Source organism: Camelus bactrianus, chromosome 7 (genome assembly GCF_048773025.1).
Source record: "Camelus bactrianus isolate YW-2024 breed Bactrian camel chromosome 7, ASM4877302v1, whole genome shotgun sequence".
Taxonomy (NCBI): Eukaryota; Metazoa; Chordata; class Mammalia; order Artiodactyla; family Camelidae; genus Camelus; species Camelus bactrianus.
The window spans coordinates 76167393-76192399 of NC_133545.1; the positions used below are offsets into that span (position 1 = coordinate 76167393).

Genomic DNA, 25007 nt, shown 5'->3' on the forward strand with positions numbered 1-25007 from the left:
AAATAGCACCCTTAATTGGAGTATAGTATAGGAAGCCTTTGTCACAGTGGGATTTTGGTTGTCTTTATAAACATGGGTACAGAAGAAAAGGTGGCATTTTCTGCAGGTTAAGACAAAAGAAATGAATCAAAGATGTGGAGCTTCAAAAATGGCAAATTTTCTCTTTAAATAAACCTACAGAAATGAAACTAGTAAAAATTAACAAATAAAAATTCTGGAAAAGCAGCATGTGTTTATAAACGCTTGAGGTATCTTCGAATATTCATAAGAAACTCATAAAATCTTGGTTGACTCTGGAAGGGAAACTGTTTATCCAAAGGACATTTATGCATCACCTATTTAAAAGACTGATCAATTAATGGGAAAAAGTTTACCTGCCAGGAGATAAAGAGCTGAAGTGAGGTTTGCAAGGAGAAATAGAGGCTTCCACCAGATGACAGAAACCCTTAAACAGGTTCATGGGAAGAACAGTGATTTAACTTTTATAGGTCATAAGCTAAGCACAAGTCTAAAGATATTATTATATGATGCTTGAGAAGACAGTAAGTGCACATGCTCCACAGCTAGACTCCCTAGGTTTGGTGTCCTGCTCCACCACAATTTTTATGTTATTTCCTGAGTAGGACCAAGTTACTTAACCTCAGTTCTTCTTCCATAAAATGGGAAGAATAAAATCCTAGGCAGGTCTAGTTCAACCTCTGGGCCTGGGGACAAGGAAGGGGCTTCAAACCTCCTGGTCCCTTTCTCAAGCAAACCATGCAACCTCCTTGATATGACTTAATCTGCAGAAATTTCTGCGGAAATTAGCCATTATATCAGAATACACAATCTAGAATAAGTCATATCTGCAAGTTTCTTAATTTAGGCTGTAGGGGCAATGAGTCAAAGACTGGCGTATTGCATGCGGAAAACTGAATCTGCTGAACATTTCTAATTAGAAGGAGATCTTCCCTATCTGGGCACTTTCACTCTAAAGACTCTTGCTGCAGCATTCACACTGAACCAGGCTCTAACTAAAGGTTTCCTTCTGAACCAAGTACAAATCTACTACAATACTCCATATGGGACAAACATTTCTTAAACGGTCTTTCACTTACTCTCCATCCAAATACTTAGAAACAGCAAATAAACACAATGAATTACCTGTTTCTTTCAAACTACATTTACTATTTTCTAAGGAACTAAGTGGGGTGTTTTGTAGCATTGATATTGGATAAAACAACTTCTCACTATACTGCATCATCTACCCGAAAAAAGATGAATACGCCAAAGGAAATGTACGTGTGACATTTACACATTGTTCCCTTCAGAAGACATAATGGCTTATCATTAAATAAATATTAAACTGATTTAAGAACTTCAAAATGTTACATACTGTAATACACATATGTATTTTTAAAACAGGAATTATACATAAATTTAAACATATACATGTGTATATGTTTTTGTGTACATGTACTGTTTTTCTTTAAAAAACAGGAGTTCGTGTTGAAAGGGTAGCCAGTTAGGCATTAGGAATGAGAGATGCCCTCATAAGCCTTACCTGTCGAATGATACTCTTCACACAACGTACTGGGAGGCCTTGGTAGTTGGATTTGATGATCCACTTGAGGAGGTGGTGGCCAAGCACTTCAAAGACCATGCAGACGTCTGGAACAGGGTTAAGGATCATGTGTGGAGACATTTCCTGGACTAATGCAAATACTAAAAGTAGCATCGTTGTGGCACTGGGTAAAACAATTATTTCTTTATAAAATGCAACATTAATACTATCAGTAATACCAAAAGTGGTCATTTGCCGTTTCTCATCTCAATAGAAAGACCTAACATTTACTAAGTACTTATTATGTGCCACATTACTTAATGTGTACTCATAACAACCTTAGGAATGAGAATAGTAAAACTCAGAGAGTTTGAAGAACTTCCCAGCGACCCCGAGTCAAAGGTGGCAGAGCCATGACTCAACGCCACACGTGCCTGCACTCTCCCTCCTCCAACCTCACTCCTCCTTACCATCAGCCTTAACAAAAATAAGCAAGACTGAAACTCCACACAAACTGATGAGGAAAAGAACACAGAACTCCCCCGTCTTGAGTGTCTTGCCCGCCTACCTAAATTTCTATCCCATACGTTACATAAAACACTTTATAAAATGGAAATTTACCGAACACAATGAAGATGTTTAATACTTTCCTTCAATAACACCTTTCATTGTGTAACAGGATCAATTTTAATAATACATGCAGTTTGTAAAAATGTATGATCACAACTTAAAACATGGCATGCCATAAGACCAACCTATAAAAATGAAATCTCAGGATTCTGGGGTTTTTTTAAATAAAAAATTTCAGTCAACCACTGATCTTCCAGAACAATGATCCACCAAAGTCCACCATATAAATATATTCATGTCATTCTCATAGAAAGATTTAAAATGGCTCTGAAACCATTTGAGAATACAATGTTCACCCCTGGAGGCCTGCTGACAGCCTATTAAGGAAGGTTATTTAATTTAATATTACAATAATCTGAATTTATCATATCATCACAATATCCACTGCTATAAATAATTTTAATAAAATATTAAAAAATATTTCTACAATGTTGGAAACATATCCACAGATTTACGCATAGATGATGTACAGTCAGAAATTCCTTACTATTTCCCAGGCTCCTTTAAAAAAATGGAAACCAAGGTCTAAAGTTAGTAGCAGACAGAGAGCCAAAGCCTAAGGTTTTTAAATTTGGATGGAATCTGACAATTATTGACTATGTAACAGTACAAACAGCCAAACATATGAAGAAAAACTTATACTTATCTCTCTCAAACTCTTCCAAAAAACTGAAGAGGTGGGAACACTCTCCAAAGGCATTCAATGAAGCCAGTATCACTCTGATATCAAAACCAGACAAAGATACTACCAAAAAAGGCCAATATCTTTGATGGAAACAGATGGAAAAATCATCAACAAAATACTAGCAAACTGAATCCAAAAAAACATAAAAAAGATCACATACAATAATAAAGGTGGATTCATTCCAGGTTCACAAGGATGGCTCAACATACGCAAATCAAACAATGTGATAACCCTATCAGCAAAAAAAGGACAAAACCCACATGATCATTTCAATAAATGCAGAAAAGACATCTGATAAAAGTCAACACGTGTTCTTTGATAAAAACTCTCTCCAAAGTGGGTATACAGAGAACATATCCCAACATAATAAAAGCCATTTATGACAAACCCACAGTCAATATAACATTCAACAGTGAAACACTGAGAAGTCTTCATGCTAAATTCAAGAAGGTGACAAGAAATCCCACTTTCCACTTTTATTAAACATAATATTGGAAGTCCTAGCCACAGCAATCACACAAGAAAAAGAAATAAAAGTATCCAAATTGGAAGGAAAGATGGAAACTTGTCATTATTTGCAGATGATATGATACCTAAGGACTCCACACAAAAACTATTAGAACTAATACATTCAGAAAGGTAGAAAGATACAAGATTAATATACAGAAATCAGTTGCATTTCTTTACATTAACAATGAAATATCAAAGAGAAAGTTAATAAAAAAATGTTTAAAATTGCATCCCCCCCCAAAAAAAAACCCAACAAATTAACCTAAACCAAGGAGGTTAAAGACCTGTAAGCTGAGAACTATGAAATACTGATAAAGGAAACTGAATATGATTCAAAGAAATAGAATGATATGCCATGTTCTTGGATTGGAAGAATTAACAATTGTTAAGATGGCCATACTACACGAAGCAATCTACAGATTTAATGTGATCCCTATCAACTTACTCATGACATTTTTCTCGGAACCAGAACAAATAATTCTAAAATTTATATGGAATCACAAAAGACCCAGAATTGCCAAAGCAATCCTGAAAAATAGAACAACACTGGAAGAATAACCCTCCCAGACTTCAGACAATACTACAAAGCTACAGTAACATAAAAAGCGACATATACATCAATGTGACAGAAGAGAGAGTCCGGAAATAAACCCACACACCTATGGTCAATTAATCTTTGACAGAGGATGCAAGAATATATGATGGAAAAAACAGTCTCTTCAGCAAGTGGTGTTGGGAAAGCTGGACAGCCTCATGTATATCCATGGGCTGAGAACATTTTCTTACACCACACACAAAAATAAACTCAAAATGGCTCAATATATTCACAGATCAGTCTCCCAATGCAAAAGAAGTAAAAGCAAAAGTAAACAAACAGCTAATCAAATTTACAGGCTTTTGCACAGGAAAGAAAACCATCAACAAAACAGAAAGACAACCTACAGAATGGGAGAAAATATCTGCAAAAGATGCGACTGACAAAGGGCTTTATTTCCAAAATACACAAACATCTAGTACAACTCAGTATCAAATAAACAAACCACCTAATAAAAAAAATGAGTAGAAAACCTAAATAAACATTCATCCAAAGAAGACATAGAGATGGCCAACAGGTACATGAAAAAATGCTGAACATCACTATTAGAGAAATACAAACCAAAACTACAGTAAGGTATCGTCTCATACCAGTCAGAATGTCCATCATCAAAATGTCTACAAACGATAAATACTGGAGAGGGTGTGGAGAAAAGGGAACCCTCCTACGCTGTTGGTGGGAATGTAAACTGGTACAGCCACTGTGGAAAACAGTATGGAGCTTCCTTAAAAAACTAAAAATAGACTTACCATATGATCCAGCATTCTTGCTCATGGATACATATCCAGAAAAGAGGAAAACTCTAATTCAGAAAGATACATGCACCCCAATATTCACAGCAGTAACATTTACAATATCTAAGAACTTGAAAGCCACCTAAGTGTCCATCAACAGATGAATGGATAAAGAAGATGTGGTATATATATGCGTGTGTGTGTGTGTGTACACACACACACACACACACACACAATGGAGTATCACTCAGCCATAAAAACAATGAAATACTGCCATCTGCAGCAACATAGATGGACCACAGTAAGTCAAGTCAGACAGAGAAAGACAAATATTACTTAATATCACTTATATGTGGAATCTAAGAAATACTATAGTTATTTATAAAACAGAAACAGATTCACAATGAAACTAAATTTATGATTACCAAAGGGGGAAGCAGAAAGGGGATAAATTAGGAGTATGCGATTGATAAATGCAAACCAGTATACATAAAATAGATGAACAAGGATTTATTGTACAGCACAGGGAACTATATTCAGTGTCTTGTAATAACCTATAATGGAAAAGAATCTGAAAAAGAATATATTACACATATATATGACTGAATCACTTAGCTTTACACCTGAAACTAACACAATATTGCAAATCAACTATAGTTCAATTTAAAAAGAATGTTGGATCTGTTCCAAAGATGACATAAAGAAAGAGTAAAAGATGAGGAAGGACAGGAAGGCTCCTGACACTCCCCTGGCAGTCACCAACCACATGATTCTGAATACTTAGTTCAGTATTCCTGACCCCTGGGAAATGAAGGTACTGCCCATGTCAGGCACTTAAAGGGCTATCTTAGAGGATCCAATATGAAAATATGGAAACAGCACTCTGGAAACTAAAGGCAGGATTCTGTGCAGGATCAAGTGTAACTTTGCTATGTTGACACTGGCAGAGCATTTTTGCTCTTATTGCCTCAACTTCATGTGATTCTTTGCAGCTACTGGAGGATACATAGCCTTGGAGTACTAATTTTTAAAAGTTTAAAGCAAATAGTGCTGGCATACACTTCCCCCTACCACTGCAAAAGTAAACCTCACTAGAAATAATAATGTTCAGTAATAAATTCTATGCCAAAATCAAGTTGAGTAGTTGTAAAAAAATAATTTTATAATATGCTACTAAACCAAAATCTCTGAAAGGTCCTTGCAGAGAACTCCATGTAAAACATCTTATAACATGATGCCAGTAAAGGCACCATTTGGAGAGAGAGACAGCAGAGCAAACAGCAGTTTACATGGGGGGACTGTAGAGCTTAGTGGTAGAATGCATGCTTAGCATGCCCGAGGTCCTGGCTTCAATCCCCAGTACCTCCATTAAAACAAACAAGCCTAATTACCTCCCCCTCAAAAAAAAAAAAAAAAAACACAAAAAAATAAGTTTATATGAACTTGAAATATTTCCATTTTTTAAAAGTAAAAAGAAAAACTATAGTATAATTCAGCCATTAGGGAGCAATGAAACCATCAGAAAGGATACGTATTCCATTCATGCCTGAAATCTTGAAGTCATCAATCAGCTGCACTACCATGTCTTTATTTGGGTCACTGGGATCACTTTCTCGAACCTACGGAAAGAAAAATGAATTCAAGAACAGTAGCGTTTAAGACCAAAAAGCCATTTCCATAATACCAACCAAAACTATTTCAATAAAAGCAATGTTTTTATAAATAAAAGAAATTTGCTAATATTAACTAGTTATATACATAAAAAGGATAAACAAGTTTCTTCTGTATAGCACACGGGATTACATTCAATATCTTACAGCAACCATAACAAAAAAGAATACGAAAACAAATATATATGTGTATGTATGACTGAAACATTGTGCTGTACACCAGAAATAATTGACACATTGTAAACTGACTACTTTAATTAAAATATTTTAAAAATAAATAAAAGATTCAGTATTTGACCTTATAATGAATTCAACTTTAATTTAGTTAATACCCAGAAAAATCCCTCTGTAAAGTCTTACGTCATTAATTTTTCTTGTAGCATTCACATTTTTGCAGCACTTACACATTTGAGCAATTTTATTTCATCCAAGGCTGTCTCCGTATAATGCTGGGCACTTTTTACAACCTTCATTGCAACAAACCTTTTCCCCCTATAAAAAACACGCATTTAAAAAAGTATTATTAGCAGAGCTGATCATTATAATGAAATCTATCCAGTAAACAGAAACTTTTAATAAGCTTTCCTTTAAAATAGTACTTTCCAAATTGTGGGGCCACAATTAAGTAGTGGGTTCATGAGTCAAATTATCTCATTTTCATTTTGTTTCTATTTTTTCCTAATAAAAATAAGGCAGACTAGATAAATGTCAGAGTTAATCACATATAATTAAGACTAAGTATTACCTTATAACCTTTGTTTCAATTCATACACACACATGTATGTGTATACTGTCGCAATGCAGTTTCAGACTACTGGTCATGACTTTTACAAAAAGTCAAAACCCACTAATCTGAAAGACCTATACATTATTATTTTATATTTGAATGTTTTTCTGGTATGGCTGAATTACTAGAAGAACAGGACCCCAGTGTAGGACAATTTCAAAGAATAAACTTCAAATATAAAGGCAGAAGAAAATATATTTAAAGATGACAAGAAAATGAACTTTAGATGGGGAGGAGGGGGGGAGTCTGGCTAGCACATAGCACATCTGTGCTATGCAGTTTATGCCACAACAGAAGGGTGCCTCTGAGCCTTACCTTATTATACTATAAAGATGTTGAACTAGACCAGGAACCAAAGGCACAAATGACAAAGAACACTTACTGCATATCCCAGCACAGCCAGACAGTAGAGAAGTGTCCCCATCCTAGCTTCCTAATAACATGATACCGGCCATTGAAGAGATCTCCAATTTTCACTGGATGATAGCCACCTTTTATTAAAAATACAGAAACAAAAAAAATTTTGAATTTTAGAAAAATGGTAACAAAATCTCATCTCTTTCTTTGTCGTTCTTGATATCACTAAAGAAAGTACTAAATAATAAAATTAGGTTAAAAACATTATTTTTTTTCAAGAATGTCTTTCATCAAGAAAACAGTGTCCTATGTCTTTGTTAAGCTTAAACAAAAATTTAACCTAGAAAAGCAATGAACCATATTGACCACACCATAACAATAACTGGAGATTTTATATTTAAGTCTAGGTGTACATAATACACACACACCAGCTCTTGCTACTTCTGAACGACCTTTTTCTCTTCTAAAAAATAAGTTAAATGCAAATATTTGGGAATCAGTTTAACATAACTCATCAAAACACCAATAGTTTATGCATAATCAACAAGATACTGCGTAACATATGACAATTTATCCACCAACAGAATTTGCTCCTCTCATCACTCTTTCTTACCCTCAAACTCCTGCCAGAAAACAGGCTGGAGAGTGCAAGAGGGCACCCTGTTAAGGCAGATTCTCAGGAAGTAAGGATGCTTCACACACATCTAAAAGAACTTCACTTTGCATTTTAAGTAATCAGAAGGCTACAAAGTAGCATGTACAATATGATACTATTTTTGTGAAACAAGAAAATGTCTGGGAGGATAAGATGTTAGCAACAAATACCTCTAGATATAAAATAACTCTTTCATTCTTTTAATCTATGTTTTATCTGCTTTATCTTTTCCAATTTTTCTAAAACAAAAAAGTACTTTCCAACTTTTTACTCTTTGACATCTACTCCTTTTCTACTGCAAAGATGTTACTTCTCATTTTCTAAAATCTGCAGATCTTACAAATCACTCAAGAAAGACATGGATAGTCTGTGCCTAGTGTGGAGATGCTCAAAGCACAAAGCACCTAAACCACATCCTCCAACACATCTATGTAATTCTCAGAGGGCTTACATTTCAAGTTATATTTCAAGAAATATCATGAATGTTGATGAATATTTAAATTGTACTGAATTAGTAAAGCAGGAATTTGACGGATACTGAGTATTCTAAAATTCTTACTCTCATAACACACTTGCTTTTGCTGGATTTTAATACCAAAGTCTGTAACAACATATTGGGCAAAAGATATGAATTAAAAAATAGTAAATTAGGAATAAAATATAGCAAATTATTAAATAAACGGATGGGTGTTAACTAAAAGTATTATGCAATCATTTCACAATATAGACATATGTGAAGTTATTAGGCTGTACGGCTTAAACGTACACAGTGCTGTATGTCAATTATATCTCAATAAAACTACAAGAAAAAACGGCGTGCATAGAATTACTTACATAGAAGGCTAACTAAAATTAAAGTGGGCTCTTGGTTCAAACCACTAAAATTAACACTGAAAAGGAGGAAAAGAAAACCATTATTATTTAGGTGTAAATTAGGGGTTCTGTGCTAGGCACTGTATTTTCAAAACCACTTTCCAGGAAACAAAACTAAACTGAATCATGTTGCAGACTTTCTGTAATGGGAGCAGGGGAGGGGAAGGAAGAAAAGAGAAGTTTTGTCTGAGAAATATAAAGCTGAATAAAGCAAGGCAAATTTCTTGACCAAAGAGGTTCTCAGAGTTCAGCGTCTTAACACACAGTGGGAACTTCTAAGAGAACAGGGAATGCTACAAATTCCAACAAATGATTTGTGCTCATGAAACCATTTCTTCAAAGGATTAGTCACATTTCATAGCATGAAGTATTTAGGAAACACTGATGTCCACTGTTTTTTACAACCACTGTGCAGAGTAGACAGTACTATTTCTACACTGCTGAACTGGGTAAAAGTCTCAGAAACAGGTAGTAGGTTCAGGGCCGGAAACTGGGTCTCACTCAGCCCATGCTCTCTGTTCACTAGTGAGAAATGCATTCTATTTTTAATACAGAGAGGACCTGGTCTTAGTACACAGGAACACTTGATAGCTTAATCGAAAGCCATTTATCATTTAATTGCATATCACTGCTAACATTAACGTTTCTGAATTTAAAACTAATTTAATTATACATAAAGAGAAGAAACTTTTATCAATATTGTATACTTCAGACTTGAATTCCCAAACAGCCAGTGTGTGTACATGTGAGCTAAAGTGCACGAGCACTATTTCCAGTGTAATCACAGCATCAGGGCAACCATTCTTTTTCTCAATGGGACTGAAAGTTGAACAAAAGAAATCACGAGCTTAGTCTAGTTAGCTCAGGAGCCCACAGACTAGCTAAGAATACTGTGCCTAAAAATAATCCAACCAAACAAGACGAGCATGAAAGTAATGATTAAATACAAACATAAAAACAAATGAAAGTACTCAACACTTATCCTACCTTTTATTTTGCAAATCTGATGTGCACAATTTCAGATCTACCGTCCACATACTTTCATTTCCTTACTCCCAGATTTCTACAGAAAATGACAGTCTCTTCCAAACACTTTACAATCTCTCTTCACAGAACAGTAACTAACATCTAGGCCGCCAGAGGGTGGAGCACATCTCCCCACAGCAGACCATGCCAACTGACTCCACACACAGGGAACTAAGAGAAAACGGACACTCTTCACCAACTCCCTGCACTTAGAAAACGTGTGCCACGATAGCTGTTAGCAGAGGATACCCTGCGACCCACAACGCTGTTTAGCACACAAGGAACAGCCAGACTAGACAAGGACCTCCTTTTGCTGCTTCCCCATCAGTCAGTCCAGGAGCCCAGGATAACAACAGGACCACACAGGGACCCTCCTGCCGGCATCAAGCAGAGAACCAGGAGACACCAGCACTTGAGGACTGCCTTGACCTAGGGGTTGGGATGACACATTAGTACTTCACTCTTTACACTATTTAATATAAAAATCATGTATTTATCACTTACTTTTCCTTTTATTCTTAAAAAATAACTATTAGATTGGATTACAAACACAAGAGAACAAGAATAGACTATTAAACAATCATTAAGTTCACTGCTCTGGTTTTTTTTGATTCCTTTGCCCCCTAGCACACCCAAAAAACTATAACTAAAGCTCTACTTGTACTATTTATAAGGCTCCAAAGAAGACAACTCTGAAACTATCTTTCTTAGGTGCTTTGGGGGAATTGTCAGCCAAAGATAAAGACGATTCCCTTTTCCTTGCTGAGCAAAACATAGGTTCAATTTGAACAGTGAATCAAAAGTTCAGAACTCTTATCACAGACAATAATCTGGAATGATTTTCAACAAAGTCTTTGTTTTCTACCAAAAAAAAAATTATCTTTTTTCCCACTGACCTTAGTCTCTCATCTCTCTGATGTTGGCATTTCTCTCAACCAATAAAGGCTTTCAAAGGTACAAGGAATGATTTGAAAATCACCTCCAAAGTGCTCAGTCTTCAAAAAGGAAGGAGGGGGTAAAAAGATATTTCTTCACAGAATGATAACACAGACACAATTTGGGTCACTGAAGACTTCAATAGTCTTCTCCTGAAATTTTTTAGTAAAAGATTTATTCAGAGAGATACATACTCCATAGACAAGAGTGCAGGCTGTCTCAGAAGGCAAGACAAAGGCCATGAGGTGCAGGGTTGGGTGCTTGGCTCAAAGTAAAAGCAGATATACACTCTATAGACAGAGTGGGGGGCCATCTCAGAAGGCAAAGGGGAGAGAATCCTCTTCCTGAAAATTAACAGAATAAGTAGACAGAACAGCACTAAGGACATGAAAGAGTTGACACGACCGCCAACCAATTTGATCTAACTGATATTTATAGAACCTTCTACTCAAAAGCAAGTATTCAAGCACATCAAACATCTACCAACACAGACCATGTACTGGGCCATAAAACAAGTCTCAATAGAAATTAAAAGATTCAAGTCAGTTAAAGCATGTACTCAGAACACAACAGAATTAACTTAGAAAGCAGTTAGAGAAAATATCCCCAAATTGGGAAACTAACACGCTTCACTTCAAAATAAACCATGGAATAAAGAAGAAATTTTTCAAAATTATATTCTATATACAAAATGAAAATTAAAATGTATTAGAATCTGTGAAACACTGCTAACACAGAACTAAGGAAAACTTAAGAGCACTAAATACCTAGATTAGAAGATTTCAAATCACTGATCTATTGCCACCTCATGAAACGAGAAAAAGACCAAATGCAACCCAAAGTAAGCAGAAGAAGAAATATTAAAGATATAAGCTATAATCAATAATATGTAATATAAAAACTATAAAAACAATAGAGAAAAATCAGTGAAACCAGGGGCTGTTTCTTTGAAAATAAGAAAATGATAAACTTAAGGCCAGGTTGACCAGAGCGAAAAAAGTGAAAATACAAAGTATCAACACAAGGAATGAGTGAGGTAACATCACAACATATATTATAGATATTAAAAGGATAATAAGAAATATTACAATGTTATGCTTATAGACATGAAAACTTGGGGTGAAATGGACAAATACTATGAAAGACACAAAACACCTAAGTGTTTCCTTCTAATCAAGAAAAAATACATATCTAAGTAACCCCATAACTACTTTTTAAAAGTTATAGTTAAAAACCTTGCCTTAAAAAAATGAATTGGTAAATTTTCCCAAATATTTATAACAGAAATATTAACAATTCTACACATTCTTCCTAAAAACTGAAAAAGGAAAAATATATTCTTTGACTTAAATTACAGCAATATTTTCTTAAATGTGTCTCCCAAGGCAAAAGAAATATATGTGAAAATAAACAAATGGGACCTAAGCAAACTCAAAAGTTGTTGTACAGCAAAGGAAACCATCAACAAAACAAAGAGACCTATGGAATGGGAGAAAATATCTGCAAACAATGTGACCAACAAGGGGTTAACATACAACTCAATAACCAAAAACAAAGAAAACAAAAATAAACAACAACAACAAAAAAGGCAGAATACATAGGTATTTTTCCAAAGAAGATATACCACTGGCCAACAGGCACTTAAAAAGATGCTCATCATTAATTAGATAAAAGCAAATGAAAACCACAATGAGGTATAATGAAACCTCTAAATTGAAAAGATACATACACCCCAATGTTTACAGTAGTGCTATAAACAATAGCAACATAAAAGAAACCCAAGTGCCCATCAACAGATGGTTGGCTTAAAAAGATGTGAGATATACATGTATATATGAAAAACAATGGAATATTACTCAGTCATAAAAAAGAAACACTGCCACTTGCAGCAACATGGATGGACCCAGAGAATACAATACTTAAGTGAAATAAGTCATACATAGAAATACAAATACTACATGATATGACTTTAATGTGGAATCTAAAAAATAATACAAATGTTATCTATATACAAACCAGAAATAGATTCACAGACACAGAAAACAGACTTACAACTACCAAAGGGGAATAGGAGGGAAAGGGACAAATTGGGAATATAGGATTAACAGAATCAAACTAGTATACATATAAAATAGATAAGCAACAAGGATTTACTGTATAACATGGCGAATTATATCAATATCTTGTAATAACCTATAATTGAACATAATCTGCAAAAAAAAAAAAATCAAACAAATCACCATGCTGCACACCTGAAACTAACACAGTATTGCAGATCAACTATATTTTAATTAAAAAAAATTTAATGGGAAAATTCATTTAAATAAAAATGAGGTATGCCTGTATTAACCCCAAATTGCACAAGGCAATGAAAAGTTGTAACCGCCAATAGTATCTTTGAGAATTAAAAAAAATTCAGTTATAACTTTATAAACGTGGAGGGTGCAGGAGGGTTAGAAGATGTATTTTCTTACTTTTTATTATGAAAAGTACAATGAAGTTCCATGTATCCATCACCCAATTTCAACAATTATCAATGCATGTCCAATCTTACTTCATATCTGTACACCCCCATACCAAATTATTTTAAAACAAATCTGATATATTTTACCTACAGTATTTCAGTATGTGTCTCTAAAAAATAAGACCTCTTTTATCTTTCAACATAGCCATAATACTATTAACACCTAGAAAATTTTGACCAAAAAACCCTTAATGTTAAATACCTATCTAGTTGGCGGGGGTGGGGTATAGCACAGCAGTAGACTGCGTGCCTAGCATGCACGAGGCCCTGGGTTCAATTCCCAGTACCTCCATTAAAAAATAAATAAGCCTAATTACCCTTCCCCCCAAAAGTAAATATCTAACCAGTGTTCAAATTCCCTTCATTGTCTCATAAATGTTGGAAATTAGCTTTTTAATTACTGAATGGACCTAAAGAAAAATACTGTATAATGGTCTTTAATAGTTAAAAACAAAAACAAACAAAAAAACACTCTCCATCTCATTCTATGAAGCCAGCATTACTTTGATTCCAAAGCCTGGTGAAGACATTATAAGGCAGCTACATACCAACTTTTCCTAAGGATGTAGATATGAAAACTTCTAGACAAAGTGTCAACAAATCAAAGTAAACAACATATAAAAGGGATAATACATCATGACCAAGTCGGGTCTATACCAGAAATGAAAACTCCTTTAATATTCAAAAATCAACAGATGTAATTCACCATAATTAACACACTAAAAAAGAAAAACAGTATGATCAACTCAATAAGCAGAAAAAACATTTCATGATATCCAATATGCATTCCTGATAAAAATTCTCAACAAAGCAGGGTCAGAAGAATGTCTATGAAAAACCTACAGATAACATCAGAGTTAATGGTGAAAAACTGAATGCTTTCCCTGCTAAGATTAGGAACAAGATAAGGATGACTGTTCTCCCTTCTACTCAACACTGGACTGGAAGTTCTAGTCAGCACAATAAATAAAAAGGCATCCAAGATTGGAACAGAAGAAGTAAAACTATCCTTATTCATAGACAGTTTGACTGTCTATATGAAAAACTGAAGGAATCTGCCAACCCCCAGAAAGCTACTAAAACTGAGTGAAGACAGGCAGCAGGATAAAGGCTCAAAGTAGAAAAATCAATTGTGTTTCTTTTTTTTTTTAAGTTTTTTAAAAAGCTCATCTTTTTTTTCCCCAAAGTCCAATTATTTATTTATTCATTCATTCATTCATTTATGTCAATTTTATTTCTATATATCAGAAATGAACACTGAGAAAATGAAATCTTAAAAATACACTTAGGGATAAATCTGAAAGAAGACGGAGAAAACCTACAAAACACTACTGAAAGAAATTAAAGAAAACATAAATAAATGGAGAGATGCACTGTGTTCATGGGTCAGAAGTCTCAATATTGTTAAGACGTCAACTCTCCCCAAATTGATTTACAGATTCAATGCAATCCCAGTTAAAATTTCAACAGGCTTTTGTTGTAGAAGGTGACAACTAATTCTAAAGCTCATATGGAAATATATAAAGCACTGATTTCAGATAAAGATGCCAAAGGCAATTCAGTAGAGCAAGGAGACTATTTAACAAATGACACTGAAACAACTGGATATCCCTATATTGGGAAGGGGAGTGGGCAGGGAAGGGCGGGTTGGCACCTGTGGAGAAAGAGAAAAGAAAAACCTCCTACTCATAACTCACATTATACGCACCAAACTCAAAATGGATCAAAGACCTACCTGTAAAACTGAAAACTACAGAACTTCTAGAAGAAAGCATAGGGGAAACCTTTGTGACTCTGGGTAAGCAAAGATTTCTTAGGATACCAAAAGTATACCTATGAAAAAAATCAAGTGATAAATTGGGCTTAATTAAGATTAAAGACTTCTGATTTTTTAAAAAAGACAAACTGTCAAAAGAAGGAAAAGACAAGCCATAACTGAGCAAAAATACTTGCAAAGCATGTAACTGATAAGCCCCTGTAATTCAGTTTCATTTTGCATTTATTAAAAATGAGGTTGAGCATCATTTTTTATGTTTACTGTGGCTACTCATGTTTTCTCTTGTGATTTCTCTTGTGATATCTCTCCGGTGATTATCCCCATTTTTTTCTAATGTGCTATTTGTTATTTTATTGTCATTCTGTAAATATTCCCTCTATATTCTAAATATTAATTCCTCCCTGGTTACACATGCCGCAACTCAGCTAATACTAACCACACCTTAAAATGATCTGATAAAGTGGGAACAGAAACATGATATGCAGAGAAATCAATGAAAAATTTTGATGACTTACCATTATGCATATACTGATTGTCACCTCCCTTCATTTATATATGTGACATATATAACCAATCTTTTTATTTTCATGAAAGAACTTAAGTAGATTATTAAGTTGTAGGATGCATGCAACAAACACAAGGAACTGCAAAGAAATCTTAAATTTTAACCCAACAGGTCTACTGTTAATATTACTAAATATATTGTGAAATATCCCATTTATATACTACAAGACAAAGCAAATAGGTAAATATAGTAATGTTATTAAGGAATTTAGATTTTAAATACAGAAGAATTAAAGTTTTAAAAAACCTATATAGTTAAATACTAACTGGAAATATTGTAAACTGATTTAAAATAGTAATTTCCTCACAGTGTTGTGAAAGAGCCTAGAAATAAGTCTTTGTAATGATAAAACTATCTACTACACATACATACGTTCCTACAAATGTATCTACACAAATCTACACACACACACACACACCTCCATATGGCATTCTCTAAAAGAGGAACCAGCTGCCTTAGGAAAACTGCTGGTTCCATTCCTGAATTAGAGAAAGTTTAAGGTTAGCCTTGGATACTATGCCGTACCAGAAAGCAAGAAACAACTCAGATAAATGTGGTCATTTATACCAAAAGGAGAGAGAGTGAAGGAGTCCCAGTGACCAAATCTAGGACACTTTGAGCATTGAAAAAAATAACTGACATGGATTATAATACATTGAATAAATAAGAATCTCTAAGTCCATGCTGATACCAAAATCCAGGACCAAAGAGGTGAAGGCAGGGGAGGGGGTGCCGAGGATTTCCTCATGGAAGAATGTTAGCTAATAAATGGAGGAAATGACAGAATTAGAAAAATCACCATTTTTTAAACTCACAATATGATTAACTAGGCCAAAGATCATCCATGGATGATAAAACTTTTAGGTAAAATTCTTATAAAGGAACAGAGAGTTTGTACAGAGCCAAGTGAACAGCCCTACAGAAAACTTACTAATTGCAAAGTAGAAAATTGACTTTATAATGGAGGTATCTGGCCGATGTCAGTTTCACTAAGTGAGACAACGGCAAGACAACATATGACGCAAGGTGAAAAACGTTACCTATAGAACATTATTGCCAAAAGTGTTTAACTTGAATGTAATCAAGGGGCTAGACATAAATTCAAGTTTACAGCAAGTACAGAGACAAGAAACAGATTACATTATGAAAAATCAAACAGAAAATCAGACAAATCTAGAATGTGAAAGTCTAAATAAAAAACCAACTGGTGAACACCATGGAACTGGTGAAGAAAAGGGGACGGGTTCCTAGATTAAAAGGAATTAAGAAACATAAATAATCTTATAGGTAAATGCTGACTGTGTCCTAGATATAAAAAGGGGAAAAAGTATAACAGACCTTTTTTTTTGACACAATTAGGTAAATTTAAATAAGAAAGGAATTTTAGATGACATTATGGAATTATTTATTTTCTTCAGTGTCACACAATGGTATCATGGTTATATAATAAGAGAATAACCTTTTTCTTAGACATCTGCTGAGGATTTGGGGGGCAAAATGCCATAATTTTAACTTCTTTTTAGGTAATTCAGCAAAAGAAAAATGCATATACACCATACATGTATATAATAAAGTAAGAGAAAATATTAGCAATTCCTCAACAATGCTAAAATGGATGAGGATTCACTGTATTATTCCTTCAACATTTCTCTATGTTTGAGAGTAATAAAACAATGTCATTTTTAAAGGAATTTTTTTTTTGGTTTTGGGGAGTTTTTTTGTGGGGATAATTATATTTACTTACTTATTTTTTTTTATTTATTTATTTATCGGACATACTGGGGATGGAACCCATGACCTCATGCATGCTAAGCATGTGCTCTATCACTGAGCTATTCCCTACCCCCTAAAAGAATGTCATTTTTAACCCATCTCTTTACTTATTCCACAGGTGTGCTGGTGAGAAGAGCTGTCTGGACATCAGGCAACCACTGAGAAGGTAGGGACCAACCACTGGGGGACAAAGGAGACAGGCTCTGAGTAATGCAATGTGCAGGACCCCAAATCCTCTGAAATAAACTCTAAAAAGGAGGCCAAGAGGGAAAATAAAAAGTCTGCTCAAAGCCCACTCTAGATTTGTGATGTTTATGTCATTTAAAGCAAAAAACAGTGAGATACTTTATTATCATTCCTACGGAACATGTGTTGGGGTGGGAGGGACTGGGGCTTGTGCACTAGTCCAGTGTCACCCAGGAAGAAAGCATTAGAGTCAAGATTAGAATAGAGCTCTGTCAGATTCTGAGCACTGTGCTCTTTTTACTCTACCATGATTTAGTGTTCACCCTTCAGCTAAAATAGGGACCCATTTTCTTTATGACTAGGATTCCAGTATGAATTAAGTATACATTGCTGTGAATGAAAACAGTAAAAGTCTGAAATAAAATAAAAACTACAATTTTAAATGGTATCTATTTTTCAATACAAGAGAGCAGCTGGAAATGGGTTTGTCTGTCAATGGTACATGAGAATCTACTACAATTGACCTTCATGACAAAATTTTCCACAACTCGTCTTTAAGAACCACAATTTAGGTTACAAAACAAATACGAAAAAAATTACTGCTTTAAAATTTTATCACACAGAAATTTCCTACTATGAGAGCCACATCACATTTAGCAGTTGTGAAAAATGCTTGTAGGTGGTATCAACTGAAAATGTGGAAATCTAAGCATAATTCAGATCATATGCACCTTAATAGAAACATTAGTAATAATGCTAAATATAAAAAGGCAACAGGAATAAAGGCATAAAAAAACAGCACTAGTACCCATCAAAATAATAAGCAGCAATGAAGCCTATGACACAGCTGTTAAAACTCCCTTCAAACTAGGGAAGATTCAATCAGAACAATCACTGTTACTTAAAAACTCTTCAATGAAATTATTCTGTTATTACACCAGGTATTCAGTGTAACATTAATGAAGGGGAGAGAACTCTAGAGAGAAAACCTGAGCAAAGGAAAATGCTCCCAAGACAGAGGATTTCTATTTATCTACGACCTAAAAGAGGTAACAACAAAAACTACTTGATTGTAAGATACATAGGATGGATGGAGAAACAATTTTTGCAGTCAGGCTACAGGGATTTCAGTAGAGTACGTAGAATGAGAAACCCTGAACACGTGAAATGTTAATACAAAGGCCAACAAATAATTTTAAGCCCTTGCCTCCTGCCAATTACTTATACAGATTTGTGTTTAAATTCAGGGATGCTGAACTGAATCACAGCAGCGGCATATACTAGCTGCATGACACTGAGCAAATTTGTTTCTCTGGGTACCTTACTCTCTCAGACCGAGACCTGGGCACATATTAAGTTGCCACATAAGTGTTCACCACTGTTCTGCCACTACCCAAACCCACTGTGACTGATGGCACAGATAATGAGTCAGCAGACCAGGGTTAAGGGTGTTATTACCTATACCTATTTAAGATGGTAAAACTAACTGATCCAAAGTGTAATCTAAATCATTAGCATAGCCCAATCAGCAAAAGGTAAGATGATGATTTATAGTTATCAAATGCCGAAAAAAGAAAGGAAGGAAAAGAAAAGAAACAAATTAACTTGTCCTTTTTCTTTTCTTTTTTAATGACGTATAACTGACCCACAACACTAGTCCCAGATACACAACATAACGATTCAATATTTCTATACACTACAAAATGATCACAATTAATTCACCTTTTTATTAATGGTTTATGCAAACATTAAAATAGTCTTATAAGAGAATCCAAGACTTTCAACATTCAAGTTTAAAGTCACCTCCCAAGAGATAAAGCCGTGGCTTATCACAATCTTACAGAGACTGGCTTCTCTTCTGGGTGCTCTCCCCTCCCTCCCTCCCTCCTTCTGCTTAGCTGGCTGCCTTACCGTGATCAGCTCTGTGAGGAGGACCACATGGCAAGGAACCCAGACCTCCCAACAACCACCTGACCACCTGAGTGAGCAGGAACAGGGAAGAAGATCCTTCAAGCCAGTCAAGCCTTCAGCTGAGGGCAGCCCCAGCTAAAAGCCTGACTGTAACCTCATGAGAGAACCAGATCCAAAGCAAACATATTTCTGTAAATCTTTTGAACAGAGACACTGACAGTCTTTGTTCCAGAAAATCTTCCAAAAGTTTCTAAAATGAACAGCCTTGGAAAACAGACACTATCTCCTCCCTCTGGAGAAGAGGGCTGTCAAATGTAATAAATACCTCCCTCAGGAACAAAGGCTGGCAGATTTGGCTGCAGGCCCTGATAAAAGATTGGGCCTTGTTGTTCCTCAGCTATGACACAAACCCACAGTGTGCAGAGTATCCACCTGGGCCTGCCTCTGCATAAGCTCTTACTGGATATGGTCAGGTGAGGGGAACCAGTATGAACATGAGCCCAGGCTGCCTATGGTGCTATGAGTAACAAAGTCCTTTGTCTCTGGCCCAAAAGTGTCACGTCTTCTGCCAGCACCCAGGAAACTGTGGCCGACTAATTTGTTAGTTTGCCAGAAAGGTAAATCTCAGAAATGTCTTGGTTTGTAGCAAACTTATCTTTCACACCAGAAAAAAACACTCTTGTTTAGAGTGACTAGTCTGTTTTCATCTTATGAAAACTGTCCATCTTAGAACTGTATTTCCCTCCTTGCTTTGATGACTAAGGAACTCACAGGCAAATCTGCAAAAATTTCAAATTGCACAGATTTATCTAATAAATCATAATAAATCTTTATGTATCAACCTTAATCTGACTTTATTTCTACTATACAATTTCCTCACCTTGTCTACTGTGCTCTGTATTTATTTGTAAAATGTCTCAAGTATGCAAGGTGTTAGGATACAAAGAACAGCACTTATCCATCAGGAGAAGCTTGAGCAAGGCCCCCTTCAGAGGAAGCATTTCCTAATTTTCCTGGCTGGAGACAAGTCCCTGTCCTGAGCGAGACTGAGAGCGTGAAGGAGGAAAAGAGGAAGCAAGAGGGGGAGAGGGAGAATGAGACATAAAAGAGACACACACAGGGACGGGGGACGGGGGGTGGGCGCTTGTCCTCTGTTCCCTGGTATGACTGGAGGGAGAAGTGGGAAAGGTTTTACCAGTTTAAGATGCGGGCAAAAATTAAATTCTGAGTTAATACTATATTCTAACCGAAAAGCCCAGAAGGAAGAACAGATAGCATGAGGAAAATCACAACAAGAAGGCATGTTTATGGTAAAATAAATAGTTCTGTTTGATGCTGAGAAAGAAAACAAGAACAGTACACTGGAATCACACTATGAAGAGCCTTGAGAGTTGTGCAAATTTAGACTTTCATTCTCAACTGTAAGATGAAATTTAACAACACAGTATATCCTTAGAAGATTTCCCTTTCTCTAATGACCAGGTGGGAAAAAGTGAACTAATAACCTAAATGTAATGCCGTATCATACAAAAACACGGCTACGAAGTGTTGTACAGTTAAAACATTGTATTTTATTACACTGCAAAATTAAAATGTGCTGTATTTAAGGCAAACTGGTAATGAGGGTATCAAGGTGTGATAATATCTGTAAGATGCTGAATACAGCAATCACTGGATCCACAAAAAGTAGCTCCATGTTTACAAAATTGCAATCTGATTTTAGACAGCATCAAGTAAAAATAAGGATTTCTTCTGCTTTTATGATCAATAATCTACAGATTTCTTCTCATTTCAGTGCTGCAATTTGGCATCTACATGCAAACATTTTTCTAAAATACATCAATATATTGACAATTCCACTTTTTAGAAAAGACCCTCAAGATTGATAAGAGCCCACAGCAGAAATGCAGCTCACACTCCGGAGGGGAAAGCCAGAATCTAAAAAGGTAATCTCTGCATTCTATAACCTAGAACATTTCTGAATAATTTCTTAATCCAGTGAGAATGCTTTGGAACATAGCATTTTAAATGCACCTTCGGTAGGAGTCCTTAAAATGCGCAGGAGTTAATGCTAGATCATAAATGGCTAATGGTTGTTTTCAAGAGGCCAAGTTTAGAGATTTACTTGACTTTCCAACATGGGTCACAAATTTTTTTTCCTCATACATAAAACTAAGTGTTCTCTTTCACTGAAAGTATTTTGAGCATATTAATACTCTACAAATCTTGGAATTCACAATTAAAGACAGTTACTGGACACATTTGGTATCCACTACCACCACTACCAACACTTTCTACTGTTTCTTAAATACACAGTGCCAGTCACAGCCATTGGTCTCTTCACTATCTTTGAGAGAAGAATCTAAACCACTGCTCCATTAAAATTGTTATAAAATTTACAGTTAAATTAAAAAATATAGTCTATGGAAACTAAATACAGAGTCTTTAAAGTCCATTTGAAAACCCAGTTAATATACTTGCTTACCAGTACACTGAAAGGTAAGTACTTCAGAGGACTAATACAGGGTTAGTTTCTCAGGTGTACTTTTGTCCTTTTATGCAATCTGTCTTTATGTCTATACCTCTGCATTGATTTTGGTTGTTCCTTTGCCTCAAAAATTTAATGACTACATCAGGCAGGCTAAGGCTGCAACGTTTACTGGGATTTTTGCAATGATTTCCTAGTTTTTATGTCTTTCTTTCTTGTTCTCAGCCTTCCACTTACTTGCTTTGCAGGCAGAGGAAGAGTAAACAGACATTATTTGAGATCTTAAAAGGGAGTTATCTCCATAGTTAACATGAGCTTCAGTACCTGAACTTGGACACTGTTCATATGTACTCAAAGATTTGGAGTTCATTTCTCACTTAATTATGTTTGGGGTAAGCAAAAATACAATATATTGAATTATGAACTGGGGAGACAACTGATCTCAGAATGAGAAAGTCTTAGTTCGGCGAAAGTAGGGCTCAGAAAATAGAAGATACATGAGAAATACTGAGATGTCTTTCACAACGTATTTTAGTAACCAAAAAAGTTTTAAAATAAAAAGAATATTGGGAACAGCTCCCTAGTCATTTAAAACCAAGCACTGTAACTACAAACACTCAGACATCAGAATATAACTGAAAGATCAAGCGCCTTTAGTAAGTCAAGACCTATTGCTATTTTATGCTCCTACTGTTCACTAAGGCACAAGGGTGTATCACACAGTACATAGCAAGTCTGACCCAACCACACAGCTACAGGCACGCTCCCTGGTGTTCGTCACACGTCTTGTAAAAAATGAGTAAGTCTTTGTGAATAATCCAAATTCTCACTAGTTCTAAAGGAATTCAAAAAATAGGAAGAAAACACAGATCTTAGAGGTTAATGACTACAAATGCAGGAAATAAAAGCTCTTTGACACATATATGGAAAACAGAACTGATTTCTGAGCCTCATTCTAAAGCCACACCTAGTTTTACAATCCAAGAGTAATTAATGCTTCCTGGTTTAATCATCATCAGAAAGCCTAGCTCATGCACCAACTTGTGTGTCCTCTGCTGGTAGGCTCCCAACATAGCAATTTAGACAGTCAGTGGACTTTAGGCTTACGTCTTATAATTTATGCCAGGCAAAAAGAGTATTAAATGAGTTTATGTCCTGGGAAAAATGGGTAAATGATTATACCAAAACATAACTATACATACTTAGAAGTTCTCAATGTCCTTTTATTAACTTCTTATGTCATTCTTCTGGCAGACTGTATTATCCAAGGAAGGCTACAATAGCACCTCCCAAACCACTGGCTCTCCAGAACCCTGCATTCTACTACAAGAAATGGATGCTAATCCTCCTCTGTGGTTTCTGATGTGCTTCTAACCAACAGAAGGTAGTGGAAGTGGCTGGGTGATTTTTGAGGCTAAGTCATAAAAGGCAACAACAGCTTCTACTCAGTAAGTTAGGAGTTTACTTCTGGAACTCTGAGATGGTAGGTAAGACATCTGAACACCCCGAGGCCACCATGATGTAAGGAAGCCAAGACACGTGGAAAGAACACAGAGAGGCACTCCCGTCGGCAGTCTCAGTCTTCTAGCCCAGGGCTCAGACAGGAGACTAATGAGCTTTCAGACAATTCCAGTCCTCCATCATATAGTCATTTCAAGCCTTTGAGATGTCTCAATGGAGGCCCCAGATATCATGAAGAGGCAAACCCCTTCTGCTTTGCCCTTTCTAAATTCCTAATCCATAAAATCATAAGCAAAATTAAAAGTTGGCTTAAGGTGGTAAGTTTTGAGATAACTCGTTACACAACAATAACCAAAACAGCCCTTATTCTGCTTATGGCAACAGTTACACAAAACCTCCTCCATCGTTCTGCAAAAAGAATGTGCCCTCAATCTTTCCAAGATTATGCCACTATCTCCAAAAAGCACTCACCTAATTCCTTCCAGTTGGCCCTTCAACCTTCCCGCAGATTTCTTCTCTTCTGCTTAGAAATATGCTCAGGTATCCTGTCTTAAAATCAACTTTCTCCTGCCTGTATCTGGCCCCCACCCCTACAAGCTATAACCTCCTCTTCATTTCACTGCTAAATTTCACCAAAGAATCTGTTATGGTCTCTCCAGTATGTCCTCACCTTGATATATGCATGATCCATCACTGACCCCAACTGATGGGTCTCTAGGGACCTCCCCTCGGCCACAGGTAGCTCACTGGCCCTTTCTTAGACTTCACCGTCCTCAAACTACGGATTACATCAATACTGCTATTATTAAATCCTTCCTTCTTGAAAATGCTCCTCCTTTTATGCCTCAGACCTAATAGTCTTGGAAAGAACACCACCATCTTAGTGTGTTAACAATAATGGAAAAACTACTGTAGTCCTAGGGAAGAAGTTTGGTAGTCTGATGAGATATTCAGGTTTAAATATTCACAGTGAATATGGGTGGTATAGTAAATAGAGCTGAATAGGCTGCTGACAGGATCAATAAAAAGCAAATAGGTAAAATGATCTTAATTAGTATATAAAAAGTACAAAGAAAAGTATAATCAAGATATGAAATTATAATAAAAAAAACTAAGTCTCTTCTAAAAAACCAAATACAAGATTACATGATACAGAAAGAATAAAAGCAAGTTTTTAAAACCCAATGGTCAAAAATAATATGAAGTACACAATTAAAAAAAAAATACTTAACATTGTAAATCAACTATACATCAAATCAATCAATCAATCAAAATACTAAATACAAATGGCCAGTTCTACTCATGATCAAACGAGTAAAAT

At 35.5% G+C, this 25007-nt stretch overlaps 1 protein-coding gene across 9 annotated transcripts in view; it reads right to left on the bottom strand.

Annotated features, from left to right (window-relative positions):
• The window catches only part of SRPK2 (SRSF protein kinase 2), a 204352-nt gene that overhangs the window by 33229 nt on the left and 146116 nt on the right, over positions 1 to 25007 (bottom strand). For all 9 annotated transcript variants that reach the window (XM_045510499.2, XM_010946685.3, XM_010946683.3 and 6 more), the window contains 4 exons: positions 7537 to 7645; positions 6772 to 6859; positions 6229 to 6316; positions 1544 to 1650 (listed from right to left, as the gene is read on the bottom strand). In XM_045510499.2, coding sequence (XP_045366455.1) covers positions 1544 to 1650; positions 6229 to 6316; positions 6772 to 6859; positions 7537 to 7645 — 392 coding nt within the window. The remainder of the gene's footprint in view (positions 1 to 1543; positions 1651 to 6228; positions 6317 to 6771; positions 6860 to 7536; positions 7646 to 25007) is intronic.